Raw genomic sequence first — 13387 nt, 5'->3', positions numbered from 1 at the left:
GTTTGACTGTGTTCGTGCAGAGTTCAATTTCTTCACCAGACATTCCTTCATTCCTTGAATATCAGTTTCTTCGCTGGGTACCAAGATGAATAATACCTGCTCTGCGACAGGATGGAAATGTGCCCCAGAATTCAGATAAGAGGAATAGTGAATTTAGTAAAAATGGGCACCGTCATCACTAGGGATCCATGATCTCCCTCACTTGGTTCATAATTGGCCTTCCGAAGGCTTCATCTTTTGGCAGCACAATTAGCAGACATCATCCTCTCATTCTTAAAAGTCACATTTAGGATTAAGGCTCCAGTTAATACCACTGTGCTGGAGGTGTCCTCGGGGAACGAGAAGTCCCCTGAATATACCCACTGTGGAACCCAGAATAGATTTTGCAGCTGCACACAGATCCTGTCTTGTCTGTTGTCTCTGCTGAGTAATGTAGATTCTGGGACAGCCAAGGGGGCAGGCAGCTGGTGACTTTGAACCAAATTTTACCTTTCAGCTGAATCCAGGGAAAAATATGCAACAAAGTGGCAGACGATGCAAAGTGCTATGTTGAACGCTAGATTGTGCTTTATTTTTTTCCTCCCAACTTCACGTTTCCATGCACCAAAATGTTGATGCTACAAATATTGGATACCACGCTTACCTGACAGGCTTCTTCCATCCCACCTGGGCGCGGGGGCTCAGAGAGAGTGCGCGAACCGCTGCTGCAGCCCGCCTCTCGCGGCTGGAGCGGGCTCGGCCGGCCGCGGAATCCCCTACTCGCCCGGGTGCCCGAGCCGCTCCGCCGCCAGAGCTCCCGCAGTCAGCCCCCGGCGCGCACGCGCGCTCCCCTCCAGCGGCCTCGGCGCCTCTGGTTTTTGGCAGGGCGGCCAGTGGAAGGCTCCGACGGGCGGGGCGGGGCGGGGCGGGGCGGGGCGGGGCGGGGCGAGGTGCGAGAGTTTGTGGCCACGTGACCGACGCCAACATGGCGGCGCCCAGCGGCATGCACCTGTTCGTCCGAAGAGGTAAGTTCCTAGAGGTACGCGAGGGTTCTCATCGGCGCTCACTTGCTACGCAGTCGGGTTCAAAGGGATACACGTCAGCGATCAGACATCTCGGCGTACCAGATTGTGCTTTCAGTCCTGTGGACATATGCAGGCACACGTTACCACATGTCACAGAAACAGATCCGCGTGTGTTCGTCACTTGCCTAGATCACGTCACTGCGTGGCATCTATTTGCAGTCCCTCATTGAGATTTATGGGACATTATCTGAAGTTTTCTTCGCCCACGTCAGCTGTGTGATTGGTGCAGCAAACTTACTTATTCCGGCTGCGGAGCAATGAACCTACAGTAACGGAAATGCTCCTGGACACCCAATTGCCGCAGAGAAAGCAACTTGTATCTCTTGGCATTATCCAACACGTCTTTGAGGGAACTTGTAAAATGTGATTATTCTCTTCCACTGTCTTAAGAAGAGGAGAAATTATGTCTGGTTAGCTTCAAATAGGTGTCATTCTGTTATTCTTGTGTGGTGGTTTAGTCGCTCAGTCATGTCCGACTCTGTGCGACCCGATTGACTTTAGCGCGCCAGGCTCTTCTGTTCAAGGGATTCTCCAGGCAAGAATACAGGAGTGCGTTGCCATGTCCTTCTCCAGGGGATCTTTCCGACCCAGGGATCGAACCTGTGTCTCCTGCACTGCAGGCAGATACTTTACTAACTGAGCCACCAGGGAAGCCCTTGTGTAAGTGGTGAAATTTTAGTAAATGTGCAAATAGTTTTGCAGGTGAATCTTTGTTGGATTTGAACTGGTTTCTGAATCTTTGTTGGAAGAACACTTTAGGTGTCGGGTATGTAGGAACAACAGTCTTGTGAGGCAAATATTACTTTCACGGCAAACAGCTACCATTTTTAAGTGCCTTTTGTGTATTAATACGTAATACCGTGTTAAGCACCTTACATGTGCTAACTACTTTTGGGGGGGGGAGGGGGACGGAGTGCCGCATGTGGGATCTTAGTTTCTGGACCAGGGCGGAGAAGGGGGGAACTCCAGTCCCTGGCGTTGGGAGTCTTAACTACTGAACCACCAGGGAAGTCGTGCTAATTGCCTTTTAAAACTCAGTGAGTTAGGCATTATTATGTTTGCTGATGAGAAAAGTGAGACAAAGAGGTTAAGTAATAAGACCACGGTTGCACAGATTGTTAGAGGCAAAATGGGCATTTGAACATGACTCTGATTTTTTTTTTTAAGGGTTCATTCCTCTGCCCTGCATGGCATGGTCTCTTCACAGAAATCAGTGTGCAAAGTAGAAAATCAGAGACAGGACAAATATGATGAGTGTGTGTGAAAAGTAAAGAGAAAGATGTTTTTAGAGAAGAAGGAGGTTGGTAGGAGGATAGACCTGTCTTTTTTGTGTGTTAGTAGAGTCAGGAACCACAGGGAGATTTGAGGTGAGAGATGTGTAAAGGGACGGTGATCTAGGTAGTGATTTGGGCTGGTTAGATGGGAGAGTGGAAATCTATGTGAAAGTACAGCCTTGTGAAAAGAGCACCAATTTACACCTCTTAAGATCTGGGCTCCAATCCAAACTCTATTTACTAATCAAGTTACTTTTTGTTTCCTCTTTTGACAAGAACTAATGGTGTTTAGACCTTTTTTAGGAACTGCAGGTAATGGTGAAGAGGAACTGGGCAGATAGTCAAGGTAGAGGAAGAGCCAGAACACACACATGCACACACATATACGTATGCATGTGTATAGAATCTCTTTGTGGATTATAGAAATAAGATATTCATCGTTTTTCTCACGATTTTGACAAATGATGGTTCAGACAATCTTGGTAAAAGCTCTTACAGAAAAAGCTATAGTAATGCTTCCCACTACACCTCGCGAGGGTTATCTCCTGACTAGAAGTGGGGGATCTTCTGATTAGAAGAGAGAGGGAAAATATGTCATCAGGAAGAAGTCTGGTGATGGGGAAAGGCCCCTTTATGGACTATTCATAACTAGTTTTACGTTGCAGATGGGTTGTCCTGTACCACCTACTCTCCACCCCTCAGGGTTGAAAATGCAGGGTAAATTTATTGAGTCCTCTCTTCTCTTTCTTTCTCCTTTTCACCCCTTTAGATTGATATAAATTAATCCACTCTAAGTCTTTGTGCCAGAATTTATCATCAGCATCTGTGTACACATTTCCCTCCTGGAAAATGAGACTTTTTAACCGCTTAAGAAGGGTGTAAGGGCCTCAAGCCCCGAGGCACAGCCATACTTGTTTTCTTCCATCATGAGCTAAGGGATAGATTAAAACTATGAGTAGTGACATTGTAAAGGGGAAAGGACATATTAGTCTCTTGGAACATAGAGAGAAGGTAACAAGCCCTCCAGGGATGGAACTATTCCTAGTATTAACACTGTCAATAAATCCCAGATCACAGTGCAGAATCCCTAACTGGGTCCCAGGAACTTTCTGTTTAATCTCACTCCCACCTCCCACTTTATTAGAATCTTTGTTCCAGCTCCCAAAGCTTCTACGTATGATTCTTATGTTGCACAGTGAGTATGGGAAGGAAAAGTGTGGGGCAGGCAAAGAACGAGGCATATTTTCTCTTTTACACTCATGTTCCTTTTATGAGCCAGTCTCTCCTGGCATGCCCCCTGTTTCTCTGATTTCCCTGGACTTTCACTAGGCTTTTCTTCTACTTCTAGATTTATAAATATTAGTGTTCCCTAAGATTCTGTTCTAAGCCCTCATCCCTGTTTCCTCTCCTAGTTGTCAGCAATCATGTTTCAGTTCAGTTCAGTTCAGTCGCTCAGTCGTGTCCGACTCTTTGCGACCCCATGAATTGCAGCATGCCAGGCCTCTCTGTCCACCGCCAACTCCCAGAGTCTACCCAAACCCATGTCCATTGAGTCGGTGATGCCATCCAACCATCTCATCCTCCGTCGTCCCCTTCTCCTCCCGCCCCCAATCCCACCCAGCATCAGGGTCTTTTCCAATGAGTCAACCCCTCGCATGAGGTAGCCAAAGTATTGGAGTTTCAGCTTCAACATCAGACCTTCCAATGAACACCCAGGATTGATCTCTTTTAGGATGGATTGATTGAATCTCCTTGCAGTCCAAGGGACTCTCAAGAGTCTTCTCCAACACCACAGTTCAAAAGCATCAATTCTTCGGCGCTCAGCTTTCTTCATCGTCCAACTCTCACATCCATACATGACCACTGGAAAAACCATAGCCTTGACTAGACGGATTTTTGTTGGCAAAGTAATGTCTCTGCTTTTAAATGTGCTATCTAGGTTGGCCATAACCTTCCTTCCCAGGAGTAAGCGTCTTTTAATTTCATGGCTGCAGTCACCATCAGCAGTGATTCTGGAGCCCAAAAAAATAAAGTCTGACACTGTTTCCACTGTTTCCCCATCTATTTCCCATGAAGTGATGGGACCAGATGCCATGATCTTAGTTTTCTGAACGTTGAGCTTTAAGCCAATTTTTTCACTCTCCTCTTTCACCTTCATCAAGAGGCCCTTTAGTTCTTCTTCACTTTCTGCCATAAGGGTGGTGTCATCCGCATATCTGAGGTTATTGATATTTCTCCCGGCAATCTTGATTCCAGCTTGTGCTTCTTCCAGCCCAGCGTTTCTCATGATGTACTCTGCATATAAGTTAAATAAGCAGGGTGACAATATACAGCCTTGACGTGCTCCTTTTCCTATTTGGAACCAGTCTGTTGTTCCATGTCCAGTTCTAACTGTTGCTTCCTGACCTGCATACAGGTTTCTCAAGAGACAGGTCAGATGGTCTGGTATTCCCATCTCTTTCAGAATTTTCCACAGTTTATTGTGATCCACACAGTCAAAGGCTTTGGCATAGTCAATAAAGCAGAAATAGATGTTTTTCTGGAACTCTCTTGCTTTTTCGATGATCCAGCGGATATTGGCGATTTGATCTCTGGTTCCTCTGCCTTTTCTAAAACCAGCTTGAACATCTGGAAGTTCATGGTTCACATATTGCTGAAGCTGAATCATGTTTACCCACCTCAAATGACTGCCAAATGTATACAATTTTTTAAAAAGTATCAGCACAAGATCCCCTAGAACCAAACACTGGGCCTTAATGCCCACTCTCTGTTAGGCATCTTTTCCTGATGTCTCACAGGTCCCTTAAGCTCAACAGGTTCAACATGAAAGTGAATGTTTTTCTCCATGTCTTCTGCTCCTCCGTATATATACTCTATCTCCATTGATGGCATCACTCTCCAGGCACTACCTAAGTATAAGCATTTAAGTTCTTTTGGTCCTTGCCACTGCCTTCAGTGTCTATGTTCAGTGAGTCAGTAAATCCCATTTCTTGGATGCCTCCAGCTTTTTGCATGGTCTGAGTACAAGTCTTTACCATCCCTTGTAATTAGTTTCCACCTTAGTCTTACAACTTAGTCCACCTACAACTGTCTTTCTAGAATTCAGGTCAGATTATGATGCTTCCCTACTTAAAAAACAAACAAACAAAACAAAACAAAAATCCCTGAGAACTCTTCATTGCTGGTCTAAAGTCTGAATCCCTTAGCATCAAAGGATAACTGCATCTCAGCCTGGCCTCAGTTTACCTTTTCAGCCTCATCTCCTGCCAGTTTCCTAAACTCTGCTAAACTCTTTCCTAAATCTCTGCTAAGGTTTGCCATTGTGTACTTCCTTAATTGCTTTGCCTGCAATCATTCATCCTTCAAGGTCACACTTAAATGCCATCTCTCCATTGAAGCTGTATTTGCTTCTGCCCAGGCTGAACTAACCCAGTCTGCTTCAATAGCACTCAGGGCATGCCTTTATCACAACACTTATTACCCTGAATCAGAGTATGTGCACTTATCTGAAAATACACCTCTGTCTCTCCTGCTAGAATGGGAGCTTCTTAGAGACAAGAATCTTATCTTCTTCATCTCTGTCTTCCCAAAATGTGGCGTATAATATATGTACATAGTAAGTACTCACTTTCACAACTGAATGAAAGACTTTTCAGAATGCAACCTCCTGTAGAAATATTTATGCACAAAAGTTATATGGTAGGCCTAAAGAATAATTTATCTCAAAATGTCAGTTTTTGTCATATGACTGGTGTAAATAGTGACTTTGTTCCCTGCCCACCACTTTTATGTTCCATCTCCCTCCAAGATTATTTTAAGGCAGTTTTACTTCTGTATACCTTTTTGGGCAACTGTGAGAGTTTTGTTCCATGGAATTTGAGTCATGAGTCATACTTATTAGAGGTAATTAGAAAAAAGAGGTTGGGAAAGGGGAAGGGAAGACATCTGCAAGAAAAGTGCTTGAGGTGTAAGCAGTGTAGTCAGAGGATAGATGAAGAAAGCTTATGGAAGTAAACCTGTGGAGCGAACTGAAGCCAGCGAGAGGAGAGGGGACAGACTGTGTGTAAGTCCAGCAGAAAGTCTAAGAAAGACACAGTTGGTGGGTATGTGAAATAGTTTGGCCTTTCCAGAGGGCTGTGTGGCAACGTGTTATCAAGGTGTAAGGTATACATACTTTTTAGCTAACAATTCTGCTTTTAGGAATTTATCTTGAGAGAACAATAGGATGAGTGTACCAAGATGGATTAATCAGAATGTAACTTTATAATAATAGTGATTGGGAAATATTCACCAGAATCTGAATCTGAAATGGCTTGGTAAGAGAATGACCAAATAAATTATGATTCATCCATGCAATGGGGTGCTATGCAGTCATTTAAAAAGATGATGTAGATTCACTATAGATTGAAGTATTCGTGGGTATGTATGGAGGAGAAAAGCCTGGGTATAGAACGGTAAATCCTACTTACATCAAGTTTGTATTTTTGCTTCCTTATATGTATACATGCCCAAAGAGGTATCTAGGATGATGTTCACCCAAGTGTTCATAGCAGTTATTTCCAAATGGTGAGATTGGACTGATTTTTACTTTATGCTTGATGTGTTTGAATTTTATACATTAAGAAGATAACATTTTTATTTTCTAAAGCTTTTGTTTAAACTGTATAAAAGAAAAAACGAAACAAACAAATACAGAAGATAGCAAATGTTTGAGTGGGACCAGATCCAAGGGGAAAATGTCTTTTACTGCGCATATTCTCTACAATAAAACAAAATGTCTATATAAATTATAATATAGAAAAGGAACACCTTTACAATTTCCATGATCAAAGAATGGTAACTGGAAATCACTTATATATACTATAGTTTAAGATACATTTAAAGCTATTAATATTTTATCATTCTTTTTTAAACAAATATGCAAAATAGTTACAAGTGCTTTTGTTTATTTGTGACTCTAAGGCCATAGATTTCTTTCATTAAGAATTTTCTTATGATAGTGGTTTTTCAAATATTTAGCCTTCAGATAGCAGAGGGCTATTTTACCTCAGAAATTAGGTGCTTTAAACTTTTGTCAACGACCTGAGATCCTTACCATTTTGTATAGCTTCTGTATGAAAATGTATCCTCAGTTTCACCAAACCAACTTAGAATTAAACTTTTGGGATGCAGCCCATGGGGTGATTTGGAAAATACTATTAATAAGGAGCTTCCTGTGACTTAAACTCGATGTGGATAACTAGAGAATGGAGATGGATTTTTGCTATATGATGTTTTTTTAACAAATAGCTTTCAACTCTGTTGTGGCTTGTTACTACATAAATTAAAGCATGCTTAATTAACAATCAAATCATGGCCCCAAAGTCCCTCAAGTCAGACTTGTCCCTCAATATATGCTCTTATGTCTTCCCTCTGCCTGAGATAGCTTTGTTTCACAAAGTTCCTGTCTCCTGTTGAAATTATGAATTATAATGCACAGTATAGAACATGTAGACTCGCAATGATACTTACTGTGAAGTCATTAACCAGAAAAAGATGTTGACCTGTATTGTGGACAATAATGATATTCATAACATATGTTATTTGGAAAATACAAGTTATAGAGTATTTTAATGCAATCTCATTTTGCGAAATCAAATACTGATATTCCCATGTGTGTCAAAGTATATAACACAGAGAGAGAGAGAGAGGTGGGGTAAGGGAAATGGAATTCACCTAATATTCACAGTGTTAGGGAATGCTCACTTTCCCCAAGCATTGGGAATCTTTGAAAATGCAGAGTGGGTGCTATATACCTCCAGGAATTTGGTAAAGATGGGAGGAGAGTAATATATATGCAGAGTTTCATTTGAACATCATCTTTTTTGCAGTTAAAACAGTTTTTTCTTGTAGAGATTGGTTTTATTTTTTAGCTTTTGAATGTGCAGAATTTTAAACATACAGAAAAGTAGAGAAAGCCATACATACCCATCACCCAGTTACAAGAGTCATCAGTTTATGGCAGCTTGTTTCATCTTTTTCCCCAACTACTTCGCTTCCCCAAGCTAGGTTACTTTGAAGCACATTTCAGATATATAATTTCATCTGTAGATTCTTCATTATGTAACTCTAAAAGCCAGGAGCCTTTAAAATTTTCTTCGTATATTGTACTTAACGGTTCTAGAATTTACATTTGGCTCTTTACTTATACTTTACATTTCTCTGTTGAGGTTTCCCAGCTGTTTACTCATGTCTTTCTTTTCCTTTAAGTACTTCTACATACATATTTATAATGGCTGTTTTAAAGTCCTTATCTGTCAATCTGTCATCTGGACAATCTCAGGATCTGTTCTGTTTTATTGACTGCTTTTTTTCCTTGGCCGTGGGTCACATTTTTCTATTCTTCGTATGTTATCTAATATATATGACATAATGAATAATAACCTTGTGGAGATTATGTTGCTCTTCCAGGCTTGGTTTTCTTCTTTGGTTGAGTGGATCTGTTTTGTTTTCCTCTAAGTTCTAGAATGTGGCCCTTAGTCTAGGACTTTGCAGAGTTCAATAGAGTTTTTCTATAAAGGGCCAGGTAGTAAATATCTTAGACTTTTGTGGACCCTGTGTCTCTTATTGCAACAACTCAAGTCTGCTAATACAGTACAAAAGCAGCCTAGACAGTGTGTAAACAAATGAGCATAGCTTATGTTCCATTAAAATTTTATTTACAAAAAAAGACAGTGAGTTGGGTTGGCTCACAGGTCTTAATTTGCCTCCTTTGCTCTGCTTCTGCATGGTTGTTACTCCCGAGATCTCAGCTGATCTTTCTGGTTCCAGTTGAATGCCTGTGGGCCTTAGTGAGGTCTTTCTACTCTGGTTGGACTAAGACTTCAACTTCTTCCCCCCTGCAACCTCTGGAACCTCTATTCAGCTCTCAGCCTTGCAGCAGCCTTACTGTCTGGTAGACCGTGTGCCTCTCTGTTTTCCAGAACCCTCAGTACCCTGCCTCGCAAATTCCAGCTGCTTCATAACCAACCCTCTGCTCTCTAATGAAACAGCAAGGTGCTGTGCTTGGCTTGGGCTCCGTCTCCCAATGCCATATTTGGGATGGTTTCCCCAGACAGAACACTGCAGCCCAGCTGGACTCACCTTGTGTATTTGTTTACCCTCAAGGTTCTCTGTCTTACATTGTTCAACAGCCAGTGCCAAAAAAATAACTCCTTCACATTTTGTCTGGTTGTTTGAGGCAGGAAGAAATTCTAGTCCCAGTTATGCCACATGGCTTGAAGAGGATGTCAATTTGTTTTAGTCAGTAAGTTTATTTTCCCTTTTTTTTTCATGAAATTTATTTGTTGAAACAACTGGTTCATCTGTCTGCCCTAATGGGGCTTTCCACATTCTGCATTTTGCTGATTGTATGAATATATCCAGTGGGGTCATTTAAAATGTTCCTCTAGGGACTTCCCTGGTGGCCCAGTGGTTAAGACTCCACACTTGCAATGCAGAGGGCATTGGTTTGACTCCTGGTCAGGGAACTAAGATCCCATATGCCTTGCTGTGCAGCCGAAACCAGACTATTTCACTCAGAGTAAAAGCCACAGTCTTTATAATGTCCTGTAAGGCCCTACTCATACTACTTAACACTTTCTAACACACTATATGACTTACTTATTTGTCATGTTATTTTTTGCCTACCTCCTCAACTAGAACATAAATTCAGGAAAGAGTTTTTGTTTTGTTCCTGATGTAGCCCAAGTACCTAGAACAATGCCTGGCACATAATAAGCATTCAGTCAAGATTTCTTGAATTAATCAGAGAAAAGTGGCTGGTTAATAGTGATACAATAAAATTATTAATAATGAATCTTTGAGTCAAATAACATGTTAAAATACATAAAGCAAGAGCTGTTAAAAATAAAAGGAAAAATGGATAAAAACCACAATCATAATAGGAAACTTTAACACGCCTCTAATTTGACAATTTAAGTAGACATAATAAGGTTGGATTTCAGAATGTTATTATTAGTAAATTTGATTTAATATCAAATTTGATGCTTTGATTAGGATTCTTTTTACAAATATACATGAAATAGGGCAAAGGATAGTAAGTTATGCCACTAAAAACCTTAACAAGTGCTAGAAAGAAAAATTGTACGTTCTGCATTCTCTGATCATGAAGCGGTAATGCACAGATTAATGAAGAAAGAGGAGATTTGTCTCAAGTGTTGTGGAAACACAGAAGGAACCTAGATAGTGGAGGATATGTCATTTACAGTGTACTGGCCTTGGAATACACAGTTCTTGTCTTCCATGAGTTCACAGTCCTTGGTGGAATCAGACATGTAAATAAATTTTGCAACAGAGTAAGAAGGATACACAGATGGAGGTGAGCAAATGGTGCAATGGGATTATCCAGTGCGACTAAGGAACCTTCACCTTCACAGAGGAGGTAAGGACTAGGCTGAGTCCTGCTGTGCCAGGAGGGCCTGGTCAGAGGAAGGAGTCAAGAAACAGGGAGGCCCCTTGTCCCAAGGCAGAGGTGCAGTGAGAGGCTGTTTAACTTTCTGGGAGCTCTGCTGCAGGGTGAGAGCTAGGGAGCAGCCAGTTGAAGATGCTCCTTTTGACAGCCTGTACGGGATTAGGGTACCATCTAAACAGGACAGCTGAGGCATGTGTGTGAAAAGGGACAAAGATACCAGACTCCTGCTCCCTTAGTGTTGGAGGGATGATGGATGAACATGTAGATAGACTTTGATCTGGAAGAGGGGACAGAAAATTGAAGAATCTCCTTGTCCCTCAGTTACTTCAGTCTCTTTCTGTACATTTTTGCAGAGATTAGAGATGAAGTGAAGTAAGGGATTGGGAAATAGGAGGAAAAAAATGACAAGAGATAATAGAAGGATTGCCCAGCACTGTTCAGATCCAAGTGAAATTAGAGACCGTGTGTCTGCAGTGGCCCCATTCATTGTCACTGTGTGATTTTCTCCAAATAGGCATCATCCTGTGTGTATAAAAGAGTGAAAGTAGATAGTTGTATTGATGGAATTTTCCAGATGGATGCACTGGAAGAACTAGGGAGTAAGAGAAAAGGGGAATGGGGGATTAGCAAGATGGGGATTGAATTAGTGAATCCTAGAGTCTAGTCTGGAGAAGGCAATGGCACCCCACTCCAGTACTCTCGTCTGGAAAATCCCGTGGGTGGAGGAGCCTGGTAGGCTCCAGTCCGTGGGGTCGCTAAGAGTAGGACACGACTGAGCGACTTTACTTTCACTTTTCACTTTCATGCATTGGAGAAGGAAATGGCAACCCACTCCAGTGTTCTTGCCTGGAGAATCCCAGGCACGGGGGAGCCTGGTGGGCTGCCGTCTCCTGGGTCACACAGAGTCGGATACGACTGAAGCGACTTAGCAGCAGCAGCAGCAGCAGCAGAGTCTAGTCTAAGCTGAATATTTCCCAAGGGCAAGGACCTTGTCTATTTTGTTTGTTTTGGGGCTCATTATTATACAGTGAATAATCTATAGAGTATAGAAGTAAAAAGGGAAGAGGCTGATAACTGGGTGGGTGGGGGGCGGTGAGGAGTTGTCCTAAGGTGAGAATTTCCTGCAAGAGCAAGGAACAGATATAGTAGGATGAGGAGTGAGGGAACGAGAAAGTTCGGTGGCAGTGGTCTTCTGAACTGGGTCAGATGGTTTTTAATTTACTTGGAGAAGGAAGCCTAATACATATGACAACCAAAACAGTAAGATAGTTTTATTTGTTCAGTCTTTACAAAATTCTCTTAATGGAAAAAATTTCAGCTCCCTGGAATATTGTAAAGGGCACCTGGAAAAGATTGTTCAAAACGATAAAAAATTTGGGGAAGATAGAATTATGAAGTTGCCTATGAAATGGCAGAAGATAGTGGAACAAAACAGTGAATTTTTTGTTCAATGAAGTTTTTGGTGAAAAAAAACCAAACAACAACAAGAACAAAAAACAGTATGATAGTGCTCTGGGAATAAGAGAGAAGAAAGATAAGGGCCGGAGTGATCTTTTCAGAGAACTGGGCCTTGAAGGATGAGTAAGATGATTGGCAGAAAGGTGGAGGGGTAGGGCAGGGTCATTCCTAAGGGGATAAGACAGAGCAGTGATGAAGAAAGCGTGTGAATACAGGAAAGTCAAGGTCTATTCAGAGGGTGCTGGAATGGAGGGTTTGGCTGGAGCTGAGAGTTTGCATAAGAGAGTTATAGGAGAGGCAGATTAATAATAGAAGTTAGGGCCAGATGATGGAGACCCTGAAAGCCAGCTTAGGGTTTATCTTATAGGCAGCAGAAACTGATGAAAGTTTTTGACAATTAAGTGAAATGGTGTCTCTGTTTTAACCTGACACTGTTTAATTCTGTTTAACACTGTTTAATTTAAACTGACCTGTTTAATTCAGGTGGTGCCCTGAATGCACTGATGAGCGAAAACTATCACATCAGTTGGGAGATATTGGGAGAAACAAAGTGATGGGGCCTGAACTAGTGTGTTGACTGAATGCGCTAGATGGATGCAAGAGGAATGGTACAGAGAAGGAGGAATCAGGACCTGGTGGTTGGAAAGGGGACCTGAGGAAGGAGAGGAGCTGTCAAAGCACTAAGGAAGGAGTTGGTGCAAACAGAGAACCTAGTTAGGAAAAGAAGCTCAGGAAGAAATTTCAGGATGATTCAGTAAGGGTCGGTGAAATTGACCACTTGGAAGTCATAGTGACTTAGACCAAAATTTTAGCAGTGGAAGGAGAGATGAAAAGTGATGGAAGTGGCTGCAGAGAAGGGTGGGGATTCTTGGGTTCTTCTTTTAAATAAAATCTTTATCGAGGTATAATTCACAGATTTTGAAATTAAAAGATGCTTGCTCCTTGGAAGAAAAGTTATGACCAACCTAGACAGCATATTAAAAAGCAGAGACATTACTTTGCCAGCAAAGGTCCATCTAGTCAAAGCTATGATTCTTACAGAAGTCATGTATAGATGTGAGAGTTGGACTATAAGAAAAGCTGAGTGCTGAAGAATTGATGCTTTTGAACTGTGGTGTTGGAGAAGACTCTTGAGAGTC

At 41.9% G+C, this 13387-nt stretch overlaps 1 protein-coding gene across 1 annotated transcript in view; it reads left to right on the top strand.

Moving 5' to 3' along the window:
- The first annotated feature begins 546 nt into the window (after positions 1-546).
- Positions 547-13387, top strand: part of METAP1D (methionyl aminopeptidase type 1D, mitochondrial) — a 74967-nt gene continuing 62126 nt past the window's right edge. The window contains 2 exon segments of the mRNA XM_081577790.1: positions 547-573; positions 575-1004. Coding sequence (XP_081433916.1) covers positions 547-573; positions 575-1004 — 457 coding nt within the window.

Source organism: Giraffa tippelskirchi, chromosome 3, assembly GCF_054371585.1.
Source record: "Giraffa tippelskirchi isolate mGirTip1 chromosome 3, T2T-mGirTip1v1.2.pri, whole genome shotgun sequence".
Classification (NCBI taxonomy): domain Eukaryota; kingdom Metazoa; phylum Chordata; class Mammalia; order Artiodactyla; family Giraffidae; genus Giraffa; species Giraffa tippelskirchi.
The sequence above is the reverse complement of the archived record's forward strand: the minus strand, read 5'-3'. Positions and strand labels throughout refer to the sequence as shown.